This window comes from Ictalurus punctatus, chromosome 9, assembly GCF_001660625.3.
Source record: "Ictalurus punctatus breed USDA103 chromosome 9, Coco_2.0, whole genome shotgun sequence".
Taxonomy (NCBI): domain Eukaryota; kingdom Metazoa; phylum Chordata; class Actinopteri; order Siluriformes; family Ictaluridae; genus Ictalurus; species Ictalurus punctatus.
This window is the reverse complement of record NC_030424.2, coordinates 17522785-17544753: the sequence shown is the minus strand read 5'-3', so window position 1 is coordinate 17544753 and position 21969 is coordinate 17522785. Positions and strand designations below refer to the sequence as shown.

At 39.7% G+C, this 21969-nt stretch overlaps 2 protein-coding genes across 2 annotated transcripts; one reads left to right on the top strand and one right to left on the bottom strand.

Moving 5' to 3' along the window:
• The first annotated feature begins 2012 nt into the window (after positions 1–2012).
• zranb1b (zinc finger, RAN-binding domain containing 1b) lies at positions 2013–17435 on the top strand. Its single transcript, XM_017476484.3, has 10 exons — positions 2013–2192; positions 3707–4624; positions 8570–8757; positions 8880–9033; positions 9122–9193; positions 9922–10120; positions 11364–11484; positions 11732–11861; positions 12776–13005; positions 13085–17435. Exons 2-10 carry the CDS (start codon positions 3799–3801, stop codon positions 13301–13303), a joined length of 2139 nt encoding a protein of 712 aa, XP_017331973.1. The 5' UTR covers positions 2013–2192; positions 3707–3798; the 3' UTR covers positions 13304–17435.
• psmc1a (proteasome 26S subunit, ATPase 1a) lies at positions 14552–21043 on the bottom strand. Its single transcript, XM_017476487.3, has 11 exons — positions 20957–21043; positions 20535–20588; positions 19599–19695; positions 19382–19506; positions 19015–19200; positions 17811–17939; positions 17587–17683; positions 17273–17462; positions 15400–15551; positions 15078–15232; positions 14552–14805 (listed from the first exon to the last, which is right to left on the bottom strand). The coding sequence occupies exons 1-11, from the start codon at positions 20957–20959 to the stop codon at positions 14671–14673; spliced, it is 1323 nt and encodes a 440-aa protein (XP_017331976.1). The 5' UTR covers positions 20960–21043; the 3' UTR covers positions 14552–14670.
• Positions 21044–21969: the final 926 nt, after the last annotated feature.

Genomic DNA, 21969 nt, shown 5'->3' with positions numbered 1-21969 from the left:
TTAAAGGTTCCAAGCTTCACTAATACCTTCTACTCAGAACCAATTCTCTCTTAAGGGTTCCACATTTTTCAAGAGTGTTTATGTCCTGAAGTAGCCTATTATTTAAAAATGAGGAACATAAAGTGTGAGAATTTCACAAGAAATGCCATCAGAAATATTTTTTTTAAAACAACAGAACAGATTCTCAATACAGTCTACAGAAAGCCCCAGTCAATCCATCATTTTATTTTCCAGTTAAAGTTGAGAAATTTTTTATAACATAATCTATTAGTATAATTACATCAATTTAGCAATGTGTTTGTAACAAAATATTGCATATATGCAGTATATATATCTTCATGTCTGATATAGTATTCAGTCTGTTACACTAAAATGTACCTTTATTTTTGGGGAACACACTGCTCTCCCTAACAAAAGGGTGTGTGCTAAGAATGTAGTAGCAGTGGTATGTTCTCGACAAACAAAGACGTTGGAGAGAGCTATAATTGTGGCATTGAGTTTAAATCAGCTCTCTCCTGTTAAGAAGTTGACAAAGGATTAGGCTGTTTCAATAGGCTTTTTACCTTCTTTAAAAGCCGGTTACCAACCAATAACTGCTGTACCACCCAAAGGCTGAGGGGAAAAAACACAGACAAGGTTCTTGTCATATGTAAACAACTTAAGAGCAACTTAAAAACAAATTGACAAACTGCCATTACATAGCCATGCTCACTATTAAAATAGTAAGAAATGGAAAACAAAGAAATTAAATGAAGAGAATTTTGGATTTTATATTATCATAACTACACATAGTATGACTTACAGCACTGTACCCACAATAGGATTGTTCACATCCAAATTGTGGTCTGCTCCTTTCACTATTAACTTTTATGAAGTACTTTACATGCATCATTTTTACTACATTGATACAGGGAACAATTAAGACCTGAAAAAATATATCCTTGCAGATAAATTATCTCAGGCCCAAATAGAAAACACCAATTAACCCAAAGAAAATCATCCTTTTACTCTGCCATTTATTACTGTTTCTGCCTTGGAATAGAGAGGCAACAATGTAAATGCTTCCCTTTGATGGAAAATACCTAATGTATTATCTGAAACATGGCAGCATTCTGAGTGAGATTCTGAGTGACTTAAAGCTATGAATTTCTTCTATTAGGCTTAATATACAGGAATGAAACTGACTGGCACAGAAATTGCCATCATGGACTGGTCAAAATTTGCCTCCTGGAGGTTGGAGTATCTTCAACACTGGTAGTCATAAATTAAAGAAGTTTTCTAACCAGTCAGAAAGCTGACAGTGAAAGTGAGGATTGATTCATTTAAATATTGAATAAATTTAATTACAGAGGCACATGTGTAGACACATTGATTGTGTATAACTCCATGATATGTTCTGTCCTGTTCTCTTAAACATAAGATGTCCATTTTTAAAATATGACATGTAGTGAAATGCTTTTTATGTGTTCGTTTGTTTGTTTGATGGTTACAATAGCCTGTCCATTTTATTATTCCAAAATGTAACATCAAGCTGACCGCCATAAAAACTGTTGTTGTTGGTTTTTTTTTAATAATTAAATATCATTAAATAACACTACATCAAGATGTAAACTATGCATGTTTCATTTTGCTTAGATGCTATAAAAAAGGAATAGGATGAGACAAATCGCTAAACCATTGTTGAAAATGTGTACAGCAAACCCACTGTACCGAACCACTGCATAATGCTGCGGTAGATCTTTTCTGAAATGATTACGTCACCCTTTCACTACAGTTGCTTTTGCCTGAAGTGTATGAAAAGCACGCCATTGCGGCTCCAAATGAAGCGACCAACCGGCTGTCACTACTTTGTTTGAAGAGCCAAGATGGCGGCATGCGCTTGTCAGTTTTCTGGCAGCCTAGTTACACAGGGAGAGTCAGAAGCCCTTTAATCGATGTCAATGAAATACGCAGGATCTAATTGGCTAAGATCAGTCACGTGCAGAAAGAGCCAATCACGTTTGAGTACCGCTCCAGGTGACGTCCCTCCTCTCTGTATCTCTGGAGTAGGTTTATTTTGGTTTACCCTGTTCCCGTGCTGCCGCCATTAGACAAATCGGCACTGGAAATGGGAATTAGTACTTCATAAGTTCCCAGAAAGCTCACTAAAAAAACCGGGGTTCGCGGATAACAGGATCGTTGCGGTGAAAAAGGTAAGGGTGGAGGTAATAATACGAGTGTGTGGTGCTAACGGCTAATTTGTAGCTGCAGGGGGTTTGTCGGGTTGTTTATAGGTAGGATCGGGTTCGTTCGGACAACTGCACGAAAGCGTCGGGATGTGTTACTACAGAACTGTAACTCAAGAGGGCTCTCTGCTCTGAGAAACCGAGATCAGGAACCGAGAATATGTAAAGGCCTGTATGTTTAGCTTGCCCATTGATTTTCTCCGCCTATTTTCCGTGTAGCCTACACAAGCTCAGAAAGCTACTGTAGATCCTGCTGCTCTCCTCTCACCTTCTGCCCTAAATCCAAGGCGGGTGCTTAGCTGACCTAGCTAGCTACACTGATCGTAAAAGGACAGCCTGTCATTACATGGAAGTCAAAAAATAATAATAAATATGGCGGGGTTTTTTTTGTTGTTGCGGTATTTAGCCTATATGTTTATTTTCAAGTCGTGTTTTTATTCTGGTGACTAGAATAACATCACTTCTTATGTAAAACACGTTCAGGCTCATACACAGCCTTGTATTGACTTTTGAGAGTAAAACCTAGTTGGTATGTTATAACTGAGCTCGAATTGCTACAATGTTGTTGTTGCTGCTGCTTTCTTCTTAAAACTGTTACCTGTAAATTAACTCTTCATTTAGGCCATTAGGATCGCTTTGACAGCTTAGCTAGCTAACTCTCCGGGCTAAACCACTTAATTAGGGTCGCAGTTCGGGCTAGACCAATAGCACACACACAGTCTAACTTAATAACTTAATACATGTCTGCGGTGTAAGTGGTTAAAGTAATAACTACATTAAATAAACTAGGTTAAAGGTCCCGCTTATATTATCATTTAAGCAACAACAGTAAGTAAGAGTTTGCTAATGCTGCTTACAGTACAGTTCAGTTCAGTGTATTAGAGGAGATGTGTGTTAGAGCTAACATAGCTAGCATATCATGCATCTCTGTAAACTTGGCTTTGAAAAACACCGTCGTGTGAGCTGGAATTATCTGCGTTTTGTGTTTTTGTTTCCCTATTTGGACTTAAAACAAGAATGCTCTCGAGTTGTAAGCACGTTTCCCGTGGGCCAACCCCTTTCAGTTAGTCTGTATTGTGTTTTTATTTGATTACTGTTTCACGCGGAAGGGCGAAAAGCCGAGTTCCTGTACAGTGAATACACAGAAATCCCTGCAGCCCATGTGTGTGAGAGCACAGCTGCACCACCACATGTAAAATATTCAAATGATTGTGATGTGCCTCTGCTGCGCCTTACTCAAATGTGATCCAGTGCCACTGAGATCTTTCATTGATAGATATATCTATATATCTGCCAGAAGTGTCTGAAAGTGACAGGATTGGAGGTTTTTTTTTTTTTAGGGCCATTTGTTGGTCATCAACATCCTCTGATCGTTATTAATCTTAAGTATTTGCAGTCAAAATTTGTGTGTTTTGCTTTAATGTGACCTTTTTCCATGTAGATAAGCAGATGATTGACTGATTTGTGTGTTGTTTTCTCAGAGCACCCTGGCAGGCTGAGTGGCCTTTGGTCAGGCGTGAGCCAGCGGAGGGTGGGAGGGACGGGGACATTTAGAAGTTCTGTTCGAGCGAGGATGACTGATTTCCAGCCAAAGTGGTGCTGCGAGTATTGCACATACGAGAACTGGCCATCCGCCATCAAGTGCACTATGTGTCGCGCCCAACGACTTACCGGCCCCATCATCACCGAGGAGCCGTTTAAGAGCAGCCCAAGTCTCAACTCGCACCTGTGCTCCACTCAGGAGGGCTCCAGTGTTCTCATCTGCCCTGATTCTAGTGCCCGACCCAGAGTACGCGTGACCGATGAGGCGCCAGAGATCCCCAGCAAATGGTCGTGCCACATGTGCACCTATCTGAACTGGCCGCGTGCCATCCGCTGCACTCAGTGCCTCAGCCAGAGGCAGCAAGGGCCTCAGCAGGGGCCTCACAGGCCCTCAGATGGCCCGCACACCTCTGAACCAGGCTGTCGACTTCCTGCACCAACAGCCCCTGACCCCTGTGAGGAATACAACGACCGTAATCGCCTGAACACGCGTGTACAGCACTGGGCTTGCTCAGCCTGCACCTATGAAAATTGGCCCAAGACCCTAAGGTGTGTAGTGTGTGACCACCCTAAGCCGAGTGATGCCGTGCTGCAGGAGCCACAGCCCGAGACTACCATGGCCCTGTCTATAGTGAACGAGCAGGAACGGACATCAGGGGGAGGGGGGGTGGGGGGCAGTAAAACGGCTCAGAGGAGGCTTTCGCCACCTGTGCCTGCTGGCCAGGCTGAAGTGCAGATTGAGCTGGCGTCTGGGGCTATGGGAGCCCAAGAAGAGCATGAGACAGACTTTAAGAAACTCAAGCAGATCAGGAACAGGATGCGGAGGAGTGACTGGCTCTTTCTCAATGCATGCGCAGGTGAGAGGAAGCCTGGCAGCTTCAAAATCTTCACTGTCTTGGAGCCTTATCTTTAAATGCAATGTGTGCTCTAGCAAAAAGTCTGATTTCTTGAGTGATTTCTTGTGATTTATGCCTTATATATTTATGATTTATATTGTTTTGTATTCCAAATTTTCCAAATGTTATTTTTCTTGCATCACAGTCTTTATCATCACTATCATCACTAATGCGGGTAGCTTGTTCTGTTTAACAGAACCTTAAATTTCACCATGAATCACTTACAGCTACAGTTAAAAGCAGATTTGTTTTGACACTGTTTGAATCCATGTGGTAAATCTAATTAAGTAATGTCTTTACGTGCTCATGAAATCAAAATTTGTGTTTTGTACAAGTCTCTTGGCTTTGTGTACAAATATACCAGTATCAAAAAAGGGCAAAAATGTGTTTGGTAGATATTCTTATTTTCATTTTACAGTACAGACTTTTTCTATGAAAGAAGAAGCCTTTAATTGTCACATATACATAATACACATATAGTGAAATTATTTTCTTCCCATATCACAGCTTGTTAGAAAGCTTGGGTCAGAGTGCAGGGTCAGCCATGATACTGCACCCCAGGAGTAGAGAGGCTTTAGGGCCTTCCTCAAGTGCCCAACAGTGACAGCTTTATGATGCTGGGGCTTGAACCTTTGACCTTCTGAACAGTAACCCAGATCCTTAGCCATTAAGCCATCAAAAGATTTGATGATTCAGACTGTATACATCCAGTTATCACTGTATCTGTATCACTCTATAGTAGATGCTAGTTATCAGCAAATATTGGATTATTTGTGTAGTTGTGGTTTTACAGCTTCCCACATGCTATTCCCTATTCAAAGCATCCCTTGTGTGGTGAATGGTGGAGTTTAAGTGTGTGTGTCTGCACTCACTGGCTGTCTAAAATCTGTTTATTATTTCAGTGTAATCATGTACAACTTCACCGCGTTGGTCTGTGTGCTTTGTGTAGTTAATATGCAGCTTGTGTGTGTATGACACAGGGAGTGAGCACTTGGAGCTATCAAGGCGCATTTAACGGCAGACTAATGCCTTCACTGCCACGGGCGAGAGGAAGAGGCTGCCGTGGCTCGATAATATTTTAACCCACAGTCCAGTACGAAGCCCTTGTGGTTGGAACAAAAGTGGCAGTGAAAACCCTTACAGGGTTGGGGAAAAAAAAGCTCTTTTTAAAAATTTCTGCTGCATTATTTAGCCAGTTTGCTAAACCACAGTTCAGTTTCATTAGATTCAGCAGATGTATTGTATCTATAATGCTATTAGCTGCTGTGGAAGTCAGTCATGCTCTTTGACCCTCTCCCTCCTCACCTCCTTTGTCTAAGGGTCATATGTCATCATCAGGATCAGATCATGGCACTCAAGATATTTCATGACAGTTTTTCAGACATTAAGTAACCAACACCATAAAAACTCGCCTTTTCACGTCAGCTCATGACGACTTTGTTTAGACTTGGTATTAAAGTCCTTCTCCGGAAATCTGATCTCAGGTGGACAGCAGTGTTGTCTTGTCTGTAGCCTGCATTAAGATTTCCTCCAGTACATCTGCTCACTGCTTTTAAAACACACCATCATTTTCATACAATATGACATTTCACTGTCCAGAACGTTATGCAGTAAGTCATGTAAATGTTCATGTTTAAAATCCCATGTCAGAATGTAGTCGCCTAATGTAGGATCTTTCAAAACAATCGTTTTCCTCTTCAGCAAAATGACCTTTTGTGTCACTTGACATAGAAATAGAGCAGAGGAAATGCATGCCATTCATGGCTTACTTCATTTTAATAGTAAAGTTTTGTGAATTTCCATGTAGGTAGTTAATTTCCGACATGCACTTAGGAGAATAATCTTAAATAGCAATTTTATTGATTGTATAATGTAGCTTTAAAGCATGTATTTACATTTTAAATAGCTTGATAATCCATCTGTAACAGTGCAGACATTTGCAGCAGTTCTGTTTTGGCCGTCTGTATTAAAACACTTTATATAAAATGAAACTGTGATTGGTTCAGACTTCACGAGTCGATGAAAATGTTCATAAACCTTTGTGTAATTTTTTGTGTTCGTATTCCTTAACATCTTAACCAGTTGTTTTTAATATGAATCAGACCTTTTTTCAAGGAAATATTGAAAGTCAAGGAGTTTTTTTGTTTTATTATTCCCTGTAAGATTTACAGTAATCTTGTCATGATACTGCCCTTGTATCACTATGGAAATGTGGGTTTGTTTGGGTTTGGGTTTTTTTTTTTTTTTTTTTTTTTTAGCTTTCAATATTTATACAGATTTCTTTGCAAATATTAAATCTACAGAATATTTCAGTGCAGAAAGTTGAATAGTTATTGCTGATTGCATTTTACTTTTATTCTCCAGATTTTCCTATGTCTTGAACAACAGTATGTGTAGAGAGTCGTGTCAGATTACAAAAATGTGCAATCTTATTTGTAATGCCGGTGAATAGGATGAGGATCATTTACAGTGATTGCTATTGCCACCTAATGCCCAATTGCATAAGATAAAATAGAAACAAAAATGTTTATATTCAATAATTGAGCAGAGTGGAATTTTTGAGTACAAAATACGAACCTAATGAAAAATATTAAATTATTAGTTTAAAGAATTAGTGTACAGTCCTTTCTGATAGTATTGGAACGGCAAGACCAGTCATTTTGTTTTCGCTATACACTGAAGACTTTTGGGTTTGAGCTCAAAAGGTGAATGAGATGATAGATCAAAATTTCAACTTTCATTTCCTGATTTTTACATCTAGATGTGTTAAACAACTTGGAACATTGCACCATTTGTTTGAAGCCGCACATTTTTCAAGTGATAGAAATATTGGGAAAATATGACTGACTGGTGTTTCTTGTTGCCCAGGTTAGATTGCCTGTTAGATTGATTGTTTAAAAAGAAATAAATGAATAGCTCTGAATGTCTAACATCATAAAAGAAGAATGCAACAGTGGGTCGCCAGCTTGCTGCAGTTATTGTAAGCAAAGGGATGTGCAACCAAATATTAAGTGTTATTTACTTTAAGACTATCTCTTCCTATATGTTTGTTCACCTAAACATTGGATGGTCTGCTACCAAAAATGTTCCAAGTTGTTAACATCTAGATGTAAACACCTGGAAATGAAAGCAGAAATTCTGATCAGTCCTCTCCTATTCATCTTTTGATCTCAAACCCAAATTTCAGTGTAGAGCAAAAATAGATTTCACTCTGCCCATATTATACATTTTTTCCTACATTCTTTTGACTGTCCATGGGATAAAATAAAATATCAGATGCGACAAGTGTACCTTCTGCCACCATTTACACATTTGAATGCGCATGTAATATGAAGCAGTGTGATAACATGAAATTAAAAATGACCGTATATGGATATGGGCATTGTTTCGACTCAGGACAGCTGGCATTTGCTGCTATTGTCAGGCTAATGGTTGAGAGGCAGGAATTTGGCCATTAGTTGCTGCAAGTCTTTTATAATCGACCAATTGGTGTGCAAGAAGGCGGAAACCCATAATGAAACTATAGCCAAATTGTGGACATTTTTCTCAAATGTAGAAATCCCGGCAGGATGCTTTTTTAATGTCTGAAAAAGAGGACGTATGGTCACTGTAACAAAAGCATTTCAGAGAACAATTTGTGTTAATTTCTACCAAATTAACATTGTGCAAAATATTTGCACATGTACCAGGAGGTTGCTGTAATTTGTCTGGTTTTAAATGAAAAACAATTATCCTGATAGCATTACCATTTTTTTAAATAAAATGTACCTGTAATCTGATTACTTTGGTTTTTTATGTAACTGTAAATGATTACCAGTTTTTTGGATCCTGATTACGTAACGCCGTTACATGTATTCCGTTCGTCCCCATGCCTGTGTTTAACATATCTATGTCTCCCATTTGCAGGTGTGGTGGAGGGCGATTTGGCTGCAGTCGAAGCCTATAAGTCATCAGGTGGTGACATCGCGCGTCAGCTGACCTCAGACGAGGTCCGCCTGCTGAATCGTCCATCTGCGTTTAACGCTGGCTTCACTCTGGTGCACCTCGCCATCCGCTTTCAGCGCCAGGACATGCTCTCTGTGCTCCTCACTGAGGTCAGTCAGCACATATGCTCACTTTAAGTCATGAAGTAGCCTTGTGCTCATCACCCCTCATACCTGTTTCAGGCATGTTTACATTGATGCATATGTGTTTGTGTGTGCTCGTTCTCACTCAGGTGTCTCAGCAGGCAGCTAAGTGTATTCCAGCTATGGTATGTCCTGAATTAACAGAGCAGATTCGTCGGGAGGTGGCTGCCGCACTACACAGGCGTAAAGGAGAGTTTCCCTGTTACTTCTTCACTGATATCACTACCTTTACTCTTCCAGCTGGTGAGACACATCGTTTTCACCGAACTAGATATGTGTGTGTCAGTAATCGTGCTTGCTCTTTATTGTATTGTACATCTGTTGCATGTAGATATTGAAGACCTGCCTCCTAATGTCCAAGAGAAGTTGTTTGATGAGGTGTTGGATCGAGATGTACAGAAAGGTAAAAAAATTAATTTGTATAATGGCAATATTTAAATGAAATAAATGGAAAGGTCAGGGTTTTTACAATATGACTGGTGTATTGGTTTTCAATGATGGTCTTTATTGGTCACATATACATTACAGCACAGTGGTTAAGGGCCTTGCTCAAGCTCCCAACAGTGGCAGCTTGACAGTGCTGGCTTGAACCCCCGACCTTCCAATCAGTATCTCAGAGCCTTAACCGCTTACTGGTCACATATACATTACAGCACAGTGAAATTCTTTTCTTCGCATACCCCAGCATGTTAGGAAGTTGTGGTCAGAGCATAGGGTCAGTGTCCCTGGAGCAGAGAGGGTTAAGGAACCTTGCTCAAGGTCCCAACAGTTACAGTGCTTTCCAATCAATAACCCAGAGCCTTAACCACAAAGCCACCATTGTCCCAGACTTCATTACACTTCATTAGACTTCATACACCCCGATGGTGTGTATGGTTGAAGCCAGAAAGACATTAATCCCCAAATAATTCACTTGAATTACACTTGAAGTGAACATCATTTTGAAAAACATGTTTGTGTAGGGTGCTAGATTCTTTTCAGGCCCTTTTGTCTTCCTTCCATTCTCTTCTCCTTCCTTGTCCTTAAACTGTTGCTCTTTGCAAAAGTTTAACATATTAAACAAAGGATTCTTCCATAAATATACAGTCCTATAATAAGCACATCTATTAACTGCTATAAAAAATGTTGCAGAGCTCGAAGAGGAATCTCCGATCATAAACTGGTCTTTGGAGCTAGGCACACGACTGGACAGCCGGTTGTACGCGCTTTGGAATCGCACTGCAGGAGACTGCCTTCTGGACTCAGTGTTGCAGGCCACATGGGGCATCTACGACAAAGATTCTGTACTGAGAAAGAGCCTGCATGACAGCTTACATGACTGCTCTCACTGGTGAGGGAACACACATACAAGCCTGAAAGATCTGCCAGAGAGAATCAAAGAAACCCTTATTTAGTCGAACCAAAAAAAACTGTAATTGTCCGTTGATTAAATATGATTGATTTGCACATGAGCAGATGTGTTTTCTTCTTCCTGATTGATGCTTTATGCATCTTTCATCCTGGAGTGATAAATCAGTTATGTATGACTTTGTTTATATGCATGCAGTATAAATCGGAATTTGGCAATATTCAAATTAGTATCGAGTCATGTAAAAGCTGCAGTCCGATGGCCCTAATTCTGATTCCCACCCCTGGAATATGCATATATTAATGTGAAAGTTGTTGCAGATAAACACCTTATTCAGAAAAACCACAGAAAGGAGGTATATGTGCATGCTCATTCTGCAAGGAATTGTGGGTGCTAACAGATGCTTAGCTGTAGGATCAGTATTTAGAAATAGCAACTCTGGCATACTTACAACGACCATGTATATAGGAATATTCTAATGCCTGTACACACATAAACATCATATTCGGAATATGGCTGCAGCCTGAATATAGACCTTAAAGGGAATTTGATGTGCTTGTAAAAGTAGTCAATGCAGACATCACGGCTGCAGTCTGTGGCCAAGAACTGCTAGTAGCTATTTATTCCCAGAAAGCTTTTGGAGTCATGATGTTTAGACATTTTTATTTGTAAATTTGAGTCAGTCCTAACATGAGACCACACCGACAACAATGACCTTTAGCTCAAGAGACAATATTTAACATTTGAATATTTTGCTTGGGGTCGGATTTCACGTGTCAGGCTAAATTTAGCACTTACACACTCGCACCATACAAAATGAAGCTCTGTTACTTGCTGCAGAATGATTAATGCTACTGTTTATAAAAAGACGGTTTGGAAGGGGGGAAAAAAGAAAGCTTTTCATGAACCGTCTTCCAATCAAGAACTCTATAACTATTTTTAGAGACCTTTTGCATATAGTTACCAGTTGTTTCCAAAAATGGAAGGAATACGAGAACTACTACAGATGCAGATATTTATCACAGTTGCAGATAATTAGTAAGCAGGAGATCAGCTAACCCTACTGCTATTGACAGCAGTAGGGTATGAGATTTATTATAGTTGACTAGGACTTCCTCCAAGGTGTCTGATTTTGATTTGTCCAAAAATTAATTATTTAAGAGATGACTTTCTGTTGTTATGCCTTATTAGGTGTGTTTGATTTTGTTTGTTGTGTGTGTTGTAGGTTTTACACCCGCTGGAAGGAGTGGGAATCGTGGTATTCTCAAAGTTTTGGCTTGCACTTCTCTCTGAGAGAAGAACAGTGGCAGGAAGACTGGGCGTTTATTTTATCACTGGCCAGTCAGGTATATATGCTCTCTCGCACTCTTTCACACGCATTGTGTCGAGAGGCAGTTATAGGACTAGGCATCCTATTCCTCACTTCAGTCTCGCACATAATCATAGAGCAACCATGCTGGCAGGATTGACCCTAGCTATTTATAGCAGACCTTTCTCATACGCTTATTAGTGTACAGTATATACCAGCAATGTTCAACTTATTCACAAATCTCACTTTTCTTTCCCCCTCTCCTTGTGCCTTGGTCCTGGAAGCCGGGGGCAAGTTTAGAGCAGACTCACGTGTTTGTGCTGGCCCATATCCTCCGCCGGCCGATCATCGTGTACGGCGTGAAATATTACAAGAGCTTCCGAGGGGAGACGTTGGGATACACCCGCTTCCAGGGTGAGCTGGAGAAATGAGATTTGAATGAGCTAGCTGAATAAACTGGAGCAGTTATCGATCATACATGACTTTTTGTAATATGAAATTTGGTATAATGTATGTTTAATAGTTAGTGACTGGACATGTGTTACCCTGGAGATGCTTTACCACTCATCTCAGTAGATATTTTAAATACCAGTCCTGTTGTGATTGAGCAAGACTGCAGAGACAGCTGAAAGCATTAATGTTAGCTAAACTGTTGCACATGGAGTGGCAGACTATGAATACATTATCACTCGACAGCTTTAAGACTCATTTATTCCTTCATCGCTGAGCGTTGTGTGAACGACAACAGAAGGCGCAACACAACCCCTGTGTTTAAAAAATATTGTGAAAATTTTTCACACAGTGCCATAATCACGGTTCTGGCACTTGCTTCTCTCGCACATGTGCACCAAGCATCACGTTCAACTACCGTGCAGTAAAACGGAACGGTAAGCGCGTCTCTTAAATTAACACAACAAACCAAATGAAGACGCAAAGCTGGCTAGATTATGATTGGTTGGAAGTGATTTATAGCGTAATAGGATATTAACAACATATACAGGCTAGTTTCTGGCACAGCATGTCTTCATTGGTTACAATAAAGTTTGTTTCACTGTAGTTTACTTGACTAATCAATTCAGGATTCTTTGATGTTAATCATTTTTACTTTACATTTTCATTGATGTTGATACCATCCCAAATAATGAGCATATTGTGATGGATAAATTTATTTTCGCCCACTACATGATGGCCGAATGTCATTGCTGTTACACCAGTCCAACTGCCTTGACGTACTACTACTAATATACGTTTAGAATTATAAAGCAAATTGCTGGCATTATGCCCAGATGAAATCCAGGCTAATCTATAATCTCCTGCCCCCTCTACAGGTGTGTATCTGCCCCTGTTGTGGGAGCCGAGTTTTTGCTGGAAGAGCCCCATAGCACTGGGTTACACACGAGGCCACTTCTCAGCCCTGGTCGCCATGGAGAACGACGGCTATGACAACCGTGGTGCAGGTGCTAACCTCAACACGGACGATGATGTCACGGTCACTTTTCTGCCTTTGGTGGACAGTGACAGGAAGCTGCTGCATGTCCACTTCCTGTCTGCACAAGAGGTGAGTGGAGTATTGGTCATGAAGTTGTTTTGTATGGCATTTGTTGGTAAGTAGCTAAGTTGTTTTGCACGTCTATCAGATGGGAACAGAGGATCAGCAGGAGCGTCTGCTGAGGCAGTGGCTGGACTGTTGCGTGACGGAGGGTGGAGTCCTGGTGGCGTTGCAGAAGAGCTCGAGGAGGCGGAGCCATCCTCTCGTCACACAGATGGTGGAGAAGTGGTTGGATGGCTACCGGCAGCTGGGCACCTGTCCTGCCCTCTCAGATGGCGAGGAGGAAGAGGAGGACGAAGATGAGTGAGCAGGAGACGCTTCTCTTTATTCAGAGACTTGGTGCACCTTTACCCCTCCTTGCGGATAACACATGTACACTAATGTAACATTTATTTATCCTTATCATATGTACACACACCCCCACACCCCATTCTTACTCTTCAGCAAGCCAGTGGTCTGTTCTCATCTTTGATGCAAAAAAAAAAGGAAAAAGATTTTGGCCCATGTGAAATAAAAGAACTTAGGTTACAAATGGTACATGCCTTACAGAGTATACCCTTTGTTTTATTCAAGTTATTAATTCTAGATTTGCTTTTGGAAGCAAGAATTGAAGAAATAAGATTTTTCAATAGTTATGCTAAGGGCACTTAAGCACACCTTTTTTTATTATTTGCTTCAGCTCATTTTAAATTTTAGTTGTTGGTAAAAACCTTTCATATAATTTGAGATCAGTCTTTTGTCACAATCCATTGACATATTTATTTACCTGTATGATAGTTTGTGAGCTACAGAAATGAATACATACCACTGTATGATAAACGTCTTGACCTCTTGTGCATGAGGAATTCGACTGCAAACTTGATACAGATGTCTGTGGGTAGTCGGCACTCTGTTCATGCTCACAAAACAGAGCTAGCCTTTCCAAATGGATCATTCTTTTAAGTTGGTTGTTAATGCTGAATGTTACACTACATGTACATGAAGTCTTGGTTCTACATACTGTAACACTTGGGTGTCTGGTCACATCTGTTTGCAGTTTATTAGGTGTTCTGATTTTTTTTTTCTGCTAATATTCTCTGGATGTGCTTGTTAATATTACATTCATTCAAAGATTTGACTGAAACCAAAGTGAACATTGGTCTGTGGTCTTGCAGTGATCAGGCTTGTTTGTTTTGATGTCTTCACCCCTTCTTGTGGCTTTTATGTTCAATCTAGTACCTCACCTAGGTTTAAAGGACACCCTCAAGTTCTCATTTTCTGTTATTATACAATTATGTCATATCTTTGGCATATATTGTATGTCTCTGATGTGTGATAAGGTGGAGACCAAATCATTGAAGGATTATAAGCTGAATGTCTAACAAGTAAAGCTTCTTTAAAACCGTTTGTTTTTTAAAAGCAGTGTATGTGAAGTCTTGTCACAGCAGTGTCAAGGTTGTCTGTCTGTTTTAGTGTGTTCAAGGCCCCTGCAGGAGGAATACATGTTTTATATTGGATTTCTTAAAGGTAAAATAGGTGACAATTGTACTGCCAGTTTCTACACAAGACTACTAAATGTAATTGGAATACATTTTATTTTCAAGAGGCAGAAGTAACATCCAACCCAAACAGAAGCAAGCGTAATAAAAAGAAGTGTTTTTTGTATGATGGGGCTCACATTTGGCCATTGCCAACTTAAAGGTAGAGGCCCTCTGGGGTCCCTTCCTGTTTTTTGTAGAGCACGTTCTCTTTAGACTTCTTGAAGTCTTCATTTGTTACTTTCATCCTCCTCTCCCTCAAGGCCATAAGCCCTGCTTCTGTGCAAATCGCCTGAGAAAAACATGTGTGAAATTCATTAGTCCACACATTTTAACTAAATTGCTCATGTCTACATCACAACTTTCAATAATCAAAAATAATTAGCGATATGATGCAGAAGGTGGCAGTAGAGTTATTCATCTGTTGAACAATTTGCATGAACAAAGGCACAGGTGCAGTTATAGTAATTGCAGTAAGGGCTTGAAGTAATTAGTTGACACTATTTTATAGAATATCTAAAACATGGAAATGCTAGTCCTAATTTGATTTCTTCAGGACCTTACCTTTATGTCAGCGCCAGAAAGGTCATCTTTAGCGAGGATAAGGTCATCGAGGGTTACGTCAGCTGCCAAAGTCATCCTGCTGGTGTGAATCTGGAAGATTCTACGCTTGGTCTTCTCATCAGGCAGTGGGAACTCAATCTTACGGTCGATTCTACCTGCAGAACCACACAACATTTTCAGTCTTGAAGCAAAGATACGATGTATATGTTCTGAGAACGATTCATAGAAGGAAGGGAACAACGATCGGACTTAAAAATGATCACAAGCCCAGATAGTAACAATCTGAATGCACTGAACACAGCATGTTAGCTCAGCAACCGACCTGGACGGATGAGGGCGGGGTCAAGTGTTTCTATCCGATTAGTAGCCATGATTACTTTGACGTCACCACGGGAGTCAAATCCATCCAGTTGGTTCAGGAGCTCAAGCATGGTCCTCTGGATCTCTCTCTCTCCACCGGAGTTGGAGTCGTACCTACACAGGGCACATTGCAAAACACCAACTTAACTCACGCAATCAGGAAAATGTACTAAAACAAATTATTTTGTCAAAGCTAAATCTGCTCCATTATAATATGTTGGTAATGCTGTAAATGTGTCACTTTTTATGACTTGACTATATTAAATTTGTCTAAAGGCTAAATCACACTACACAACTTGCTGACGGGAGTCTTGGAAGTCGTCGTAGTGTTCACACTACGTGATTACTCGGGGGTCACCCACTACACAATCCAACTGTCACCCCACGAGACTATCTGGTGTACAAACTACACTGTCACGAAAACATGCGAAACGTGACAGACATATGACGAGAAAGCCATGCACTAAACAGAAGTTGTTTATTTGAAGATGAACGTAGGACAGAAACAGTGCGAGCTGTTTGCGTGAAGATCCGTGCTGAAGAAACACCAAAAAGGAAAAGACGAAGAAAGTGATTGAAAGAATGGATTATATGTACATCATCTCCTCTTTATTTTTCTACCATAGGTTTCACAGGTTTCCCTTCCTCATGGTGACCTCACCCCATGCCTTGCTCTCTCACTGGCTGTAGCTCGTCATTGCAAGCACTGACAATGAAGACACTTTTCACACCAAAGGATGTGGAGTTGCCCGACAGCTCCAGATATTTAGCATGTCAAATATCTGTCTGGCGTTGGCGAAGTGTCCGTGAGCCTCTTTGATGCATCGTTGAGTAGTTCACACAATGATCGATTGCCGATTTGACTCGGATCAAAGGGCTTTTGTCGGTGAGCTTGCTGACTTGCAAATCCGGCTTAAAATCACGTAGTGTGAACTAAGCTTTAGGTAATGGTTAAGGCAGTAAATTCAAAGAAATACCATACATATTTCATGGAGTAATATTTACTTCGGTAATGTGCACATAAGTATCTGAACTATCTTTAAGAAGTGATATATAGGCATAACACATTAACATTATAACAAAACACTGAAGGAAAAAACAAAAAAAACAACAAAAAAAAACCTGACAACTTAGGCTGTGTCCGAATATCCCTACTGCCCAGTAGGTGAAAAGCAGTACACCAAAGGAGTAAAATGTCCGAATTCTCAGTATTCATAAAACAGTAGGCGTGACTGACGTGTTTCCGCTGTGATTCTGCAGTATGGAACCATTGGACACTGGCGCTATCCCATAAGGTAGTCAGCGCTGTCAGAATTCACGCCGTGTAGTACGTCCGGATCGTATTCACGCTCAACACTTATACTGATCAGTATGTACGGTTTCTGAACGTTTTTTCCCGTAGGTACTGAATGGAAAGCAGTAGGTACTGTCACGGTATGCGAGTTCAGATGCAGCCTTAGAGAGCAGGCAGTTGTTTGGTCCAGCCTTGCATTCATCACTCTTTAGTGCTGTTTAAGTGAAGAAGTGCTATTGTATCTACAAGAGACACTAATCTGGTAGTATGTATGAGAAAACAGATCATTCCGCTGCTATTTATGCTATTCACTATTTATAATAAAGCATGCCTATTCCAAAACCCAAAACTGTATATACAAGCATTATGATTAAATGAAGAGAGATGGGAAATCAGCAAACAACAAATATTTTTTTTTAGATTTTGTTGTATCGTTCCAGTTACATCAGTAGGATAAAATGGTGCACACTGTATGAACACTGGGAGGCTTCTATGACTGTTGAGAATAAACATTCCTACCAACTGCACACATCTGTCTTACCTTTTTGTTCCTATGGCGTCAATCTCATCAATGAAGACTATGGAGGGGGCATGCTCCTCTGCAACTCTGAAAAGCTCTCGGACTAGTTTGGGACCATCGCCCAGGTATTTCTGAATCAGCTCTGAACCCACCACCCTCAGGAATGTGGCAGATGTCTGATTGGCCACAGCTTTAGCCAGCAGGGTCTTACCTATAAACCATAATATTTCATGTCAACATAATCAGTGATTCAGTCCTCACCAAAGCACCGGATCATTTTATTTAGGCTAATCATTTTAAACCAAGTGTTCACTCTGTTAGGTGTTTTGACTGACCTGTCCCTGGTGCACCATACAGAATGACTCCTTTAGGAGGCTTTATTCCCATCTCCTCGTAATACTCTGGGTGTGTAAGTGGAAGCTCAACTGACTCCTGCATAAGAACAACAATATGAGTTGTCTGCATTATCAAGGTACAAAGAAAAAAAAAAATTCTCAAAAGAACTGAAAAGTAAATATAGCAAGAACATCCGCCTCTGTGTGCTTGACACGTCTCGTACCTTGATCTCTTGAATTTGGTTGTCCAGGCCTCCAATGTCAGCATATGTCTCCTGAGGAGCCTTTTCCACCTTCATCACTGTCACCAGAGGATCGGTGTCATCCATCAGCACACCGATCACGGCATGCACCTGCAAACAAAGACATTAATATCACTAATATTCTATTTATTTTTTAAACAGTGTCACACTTTCACACATACTTCAGAGTTTTCATTTCCCAAAATTTTTACAACTCCCTCCCTCTGGACTCCCCCTAAACCACACCACAGCATTCTCCATTTCTCTGCGCAATGGACATGAGTGCACCGAAACCCTTTGGTTGTGTAAGCCGCTACTCTTGTAAACATGCTACACTGCTACCCCTGCTGCATGTTCAGAACTTTACAGTAAAAAACAGCAATTAAATACACAGAAGAACATGGCATTACTGATCATAACAACTGTCTAGTTTGGGCTAAGCAGTGCTGTACACATTCCCAAGAAAAACTTTCTAATAAAAAAACAAAAAGGGAGATTGTCTTTTTTGGTGCATATAGAACAAATATTTTGTACAATCAAGATAAGATAAAATAACTATTGAATCCAAGTGGGAAATTCCACTGTTACAGCAGCAGACAAGAGGAACCGGCCAATAAAATAAAAAGAAGCAAAAAGGTATTTACCACACTAGTTAAAAACTATACAAAAGTGTAAAGAAACTGTAAAACTGGAGAAAAATACATACATGTACATACATATAAACCTTTGTGCAAAGTAACAGAGAATATCAAATGTGCAAGTTATGGCTGCATACTCTTAATAATAATATATTCTGCATTGTTTTAACACACACGTTTTATACACTTGGTTAGACTGGAGACAGTGCCACAGATTTTAAAGTGTAGAGTACACCTACAGTGCATCTGCTGAGACAAGCTGCTGTAAATATTGTCATATTGGTGTAACTAGGTTTGTATGCTTTTAACATTTTTTGTCCTTTTTTCCCCCTTCTTCTAAGAATTCACTACTGCACTAAAGCGGTGCAGCTCACTCCAACTCTCAGCTGTCACTGATTTTGCATTTACTGCAGATATTCTGACACTGCCTAAAGAAACAAACAGCACTCTTTCATCTTACCTGCACATCAAAATATTTAGCACTACGGTTGGTCAAAAGTTTACACTGCGTCTCTGACAATGCAACACTTGATGGAAAATGACAATACCTTGTGATTCAGTAAAACAGAACAGCCTGGTTCCAGAAGGTCTTTATCCACGAAGGAGAGAATGCTGACATAGTGCTCCGAGCCCACTGACGTAGAGACAATGGCATGGTTATCATCAATGATCTCTTCAAGAGTTCCTACTGACATGGGAGTGCCTCTCAGGTCATCAACTTTGGACCTCTCCTCCTGTAAGGACCAACAACAACAATAATTGGTGGGAGTTAGAGCATTTAGTCTGCATCTACCTGACTTTGTTTATAACAGAAGAGGGCATTAAAATGATTGCTTGTGGGGTATAAAGGGAATAATCTAGGCATGAATTTAGTTTCCACTTCAGGTGGAAATGTACATAGTTTTTCAAATATACCTCCTGTTTTTCCTCAAGTGGCTTCATTTGCTCTTGGTTCCTGATGAACTCCTCCTCCATCAGCAGATAGTCCTTGATCCTCTCCTGTTTCAGCAGTTTCAGTCTGCATTGTGTGTGTGGAGTCACTAAAGACAGAAGGAACAAGCTCATCTCATGGCTTATTCGTATCTATGCATTAATATGATGTAGGTTGACTGGCTAAAAGAAGTTTATATACCCAAAGGAAGCTTGCTTGCAGCGTCTGGGCCTTTCGTCTTCTTCTTCTTCTTTCCCACCCTTGTGGGAATTGGGGGCTCATATTTCTTTTTCTTATCCTTTCAATAAAAAAGTGTTTGGTATTTGTTAATCCAATGAATAGGGAAAAAACATGTGACTGACATCTTGCTAGTTGCAATGTTTCCCATACATAGGCTGTACTTGAGCAGCCCACCCAGGTAAATAAAATCTGAATTCCAACTTTTCAGTTCATAATGAATAGAAAATATTATTATTATTATTATTATTATTAATATTATTATTATTATTATTAATAATAATAATAATATTATTATTAATAATAATAATATTAGCAAATCTCATTTTATTTGTCAATTTAATTTATTTTTCTTAAAACTACTAACATCTGTAGACCTCATTCATTGTATTTGTGAATTTGTTTAATTTTTGTCACTCACCACATTTATTTGTGGATTATAATCTATTTATTTGTAATTATGAAATAATTCTACCCCCATAGACAGCAAGCCTGACTTAACTTTTAATGTTATTAAACGAAGATGGATCTGCCCCTGAAGCATACCTCATACCTCTACAGACAGCCTTTGGGGGAAAAAATATTCCAAGAGAAGGAAAATGAAATGTTCCAGCAAGCAATGCGAACTGTGCAAACAGGCACATTTGAAAATATATTCCATAATGTAAATTATTTATTTTGGAAGTTATTTCTTTTGATGTATTTATTTATTTAAGTTATTTATGTTGACATGTTGATAGTTATTTCTTTTGAGCAGTAATTCGTTTGCAATAAACATTTGATTCATAACCCTTTGTTTGACTAGTTTATTACTGACCCCGCACAGTCACAATTAAATTCTCATCCTGTGGGAAACACTGAGCGGCATCACAGTCAAGGGGAAATAAAGCAGATACTTACTTTATCATCTTTCTTCCCTCCTCCAGGGCCATGTCCCCCACTCTGATTCTGTCCCTATTCAACACAAGCGTACAGCACATTTTATGTCCTCATGATGTCCTTAATGACTTATAAGGTTACAATAATTCACATAAGGGCTTAGTATTTAACTAAATGGTTACCCGAACTGCTATAAAACTACGGTTAATTTACTGACCGAGGCAGCGGCTGGCTAAAGTCTGTTATGCTCCACAGCATGCTAGCGAGCGCTAATGTTATAACTCTAACACTAAAAACATTAAACATTCCAAAATTACTTTTCACAGTTAAAAATATGTGATTAAACAAGAACTCAACATATTCCTGCAACTGATACAATTTACTCAAATACTTATGTAGGACTGAAGTGTCTAACTAGATAGGAAATAAAATTGCTTGCTCACCATTGTCGCTTGTTTGCCAGCTACTGCTTCCGGGTTAAGAAACACAACTTCCGCTTCCTTCGCCTTTTTTTTTTTTTTTTGGCGTTAATGGCAGTTGGGAGAACACGTACAATAATGTAATACTGCCACCAACTGTGCTGGAGAAACAACAAATATGTTGAGAGTGGCAGATTTGTAGGCCTTGTTTCAATACTCTTTTTTAAACATACCATCATCTACGTGCTCACTACAGAGGGGTACGATTTTGCAATATTCACTATATAGTGCATTTTCAAGCTCTGACATTTTGTAATGCTGTCCCAGATGCTGTATGAGTGTACTTTAATGCAATTTTTAATAATAAAAAAATGGGTATAAAGTTTAAAAAGTTTAATATTTTAATAAATAGCTAGGTGGCGTGGTGGTGGATGATTACACCTCACAGCTCCGGGGTCCTGAAGCCAGACTGCTTGGTGTCCAGGAGGTTGTTCTGTGTGAGAAAATTTGAGAGTTGATTAAAAACAGCTCTTTCAAGAGTTTTCGAAAGAAAAGGGAGTAGGGAAACAGGTCTGTAGTTGTCAAAACTGTTTTATACTCAGCTGTACGTGCAAGCAACATACCCAAGGCTGGTTAAGGAAAACATAAGAGAAAAACATAAGACAAAAGATAAAACACCTTGACAAAAACATAATCAAAGGACAGAAACCCCAAAACTTAATAAGACCATGAGTAAGCAAAAATCACATTGAACTGATTTTAAATGATTGAAAGGAGAGAGGAATCAAAGCAAGTCAGATGGAATATCCTCGCTTTCTCAAATGTCACGTCAAAGTGGCGTCAATCAATGATGACTGTGCTTGGCTGGATTCCCTCACTGCGCTTCAGGGATCCGACATTATGTTGTTGGAGATTGGTTAATAACAACATTCTTAATAAAGCTAAATGCACTGATAGTATGTGACATGTCTGGGTTATTCAACAACAAATTAATGAACAATACATAATTTATCGCATCTTTTGTATAGCTTTGCATA

Excerpts from the sequence above, each read along its gene's own strand:
- zranb1b (XM_017476484.3), top strand. The coding sequence starts at position 3,799 with ATGACTGATTTCCAGCCAAAGTGGTGCTGCGAGTATTGCACATACGAG. Across the intron at positions 9,034-9,121 it reads TACCTTTACTCTTCCAGCTG|ATATTGAAGACCTGCCTCCT; the intron begins GTGAGACACATC and ends TGTTGCATGTAG. Across the intron at positions 13,006-13,084 it reads ACTTCCTGTCTGCACAAGAG|ATGGGAACAGAGGATCAGCA; the intron begins GTGAGTGGAGTA and ends CACGTCTATCAG.
- psmc1a (XM_017476487.3), bottom strand. Across the intron at positions 19,507-19,598 it reads TGCAAGCAAGCTTCCTTTGG|TGACTCCACACACACAATGC; the intron begins GTATATAAACTT and ends TTCTGTCTTTAG. Across the intron at positions 19,201-19,381 it reads CACTTGAGGAAAAACAGGAG|GAGGAGAGGTCCAAAGTTGA; the intron begins GTATATTTGAAA and ends TGGTCCTTACAG.